Here is a 568-nt window from a genome sequence, read left to right as displayed (position 1 = left end):
AAGGAAAATCTCAACCTAGAACCTTTTACATGTGGTTGGGAAGGTTCTTGGGGTACTTGAAAATTGTGCTTCTTTTCCGTTGATTTTAGGAACCTTGTTTGCGTGCACTAAGTACTGCAATAATAAAGTTTGAAGGAACCATAAGAGAACTCCTTATTTTAATTCCCATTCTTTGTATTTTCTGTTGATTCTCTTTCGGTGTATTATCTATTGATTCCCATTTTTCTTTCTCTTTTCTTCTTTAATTTCAATATTTCTAGCACGTCCTTTTAATTCCCATTCTTTGCATTTCCCATCGACTCCCATTTTCTCATCGATTTCAAATAACTTGGCACATCCATTTTCTTTAGGTCTGAAAGCGAAGAAAACGAAGCCGACGACGATCTCTTGTACGACCCTGAGAAGGAGACCTACACGACCCCTTACTTGCTCTTCTTGCAGCACGCCAAGTCGAGAAGGAGGGACTTCGCGACGCAGTCTGCGGACCTCACGGACGACTTGGCTCAGGTAGGTGGTCAACGGTGGGCGTCGCGGGAAGCGGATTTGCGGATTTGGACAGCGCTTACAC

General features: G+C 43.3%; 1 protein-coding gene across 1 annotated transcript in view; it reads left to right on the top strand.

Moving 5' to 3' along the window:
• LOC119588157 overlaps positions 1–568 on the top strand; it is a 2,221-nt gene that overhangs the window by 726 nt on the left and 927 nt on the right. Inside the window, exon 3 of the mRNA XM_037936862.1 lies at positions 351–507. Within this exon, the coding sequence (XP_037792790.1) occupies positions 351–507 (157 nt within the window). The remainder of the gene's footprint in view (positions 1–350; positions 508–568) is intronic.

This window comes from Penaeus monodon, chromosome 23 (genome assembly GCF_015228065.2).
Source record: "Penaeus monodon isolate SGIC_2016 chromosome 23, NSTDA_Pmon_1, whole genome shotgun sequence".
In the NCBI taxonomy this organism is placed as follows: Eukaryota; Metazoa; Arthropoda; class Malacostraca; order Decapoda; family Penaeidae; genus Penaeus; species Penaeus monodon.
Note: the sequence above shows the minus strand (reverse complement) of the source record. Positions and strands in the feature narration are given on the sequence as shown.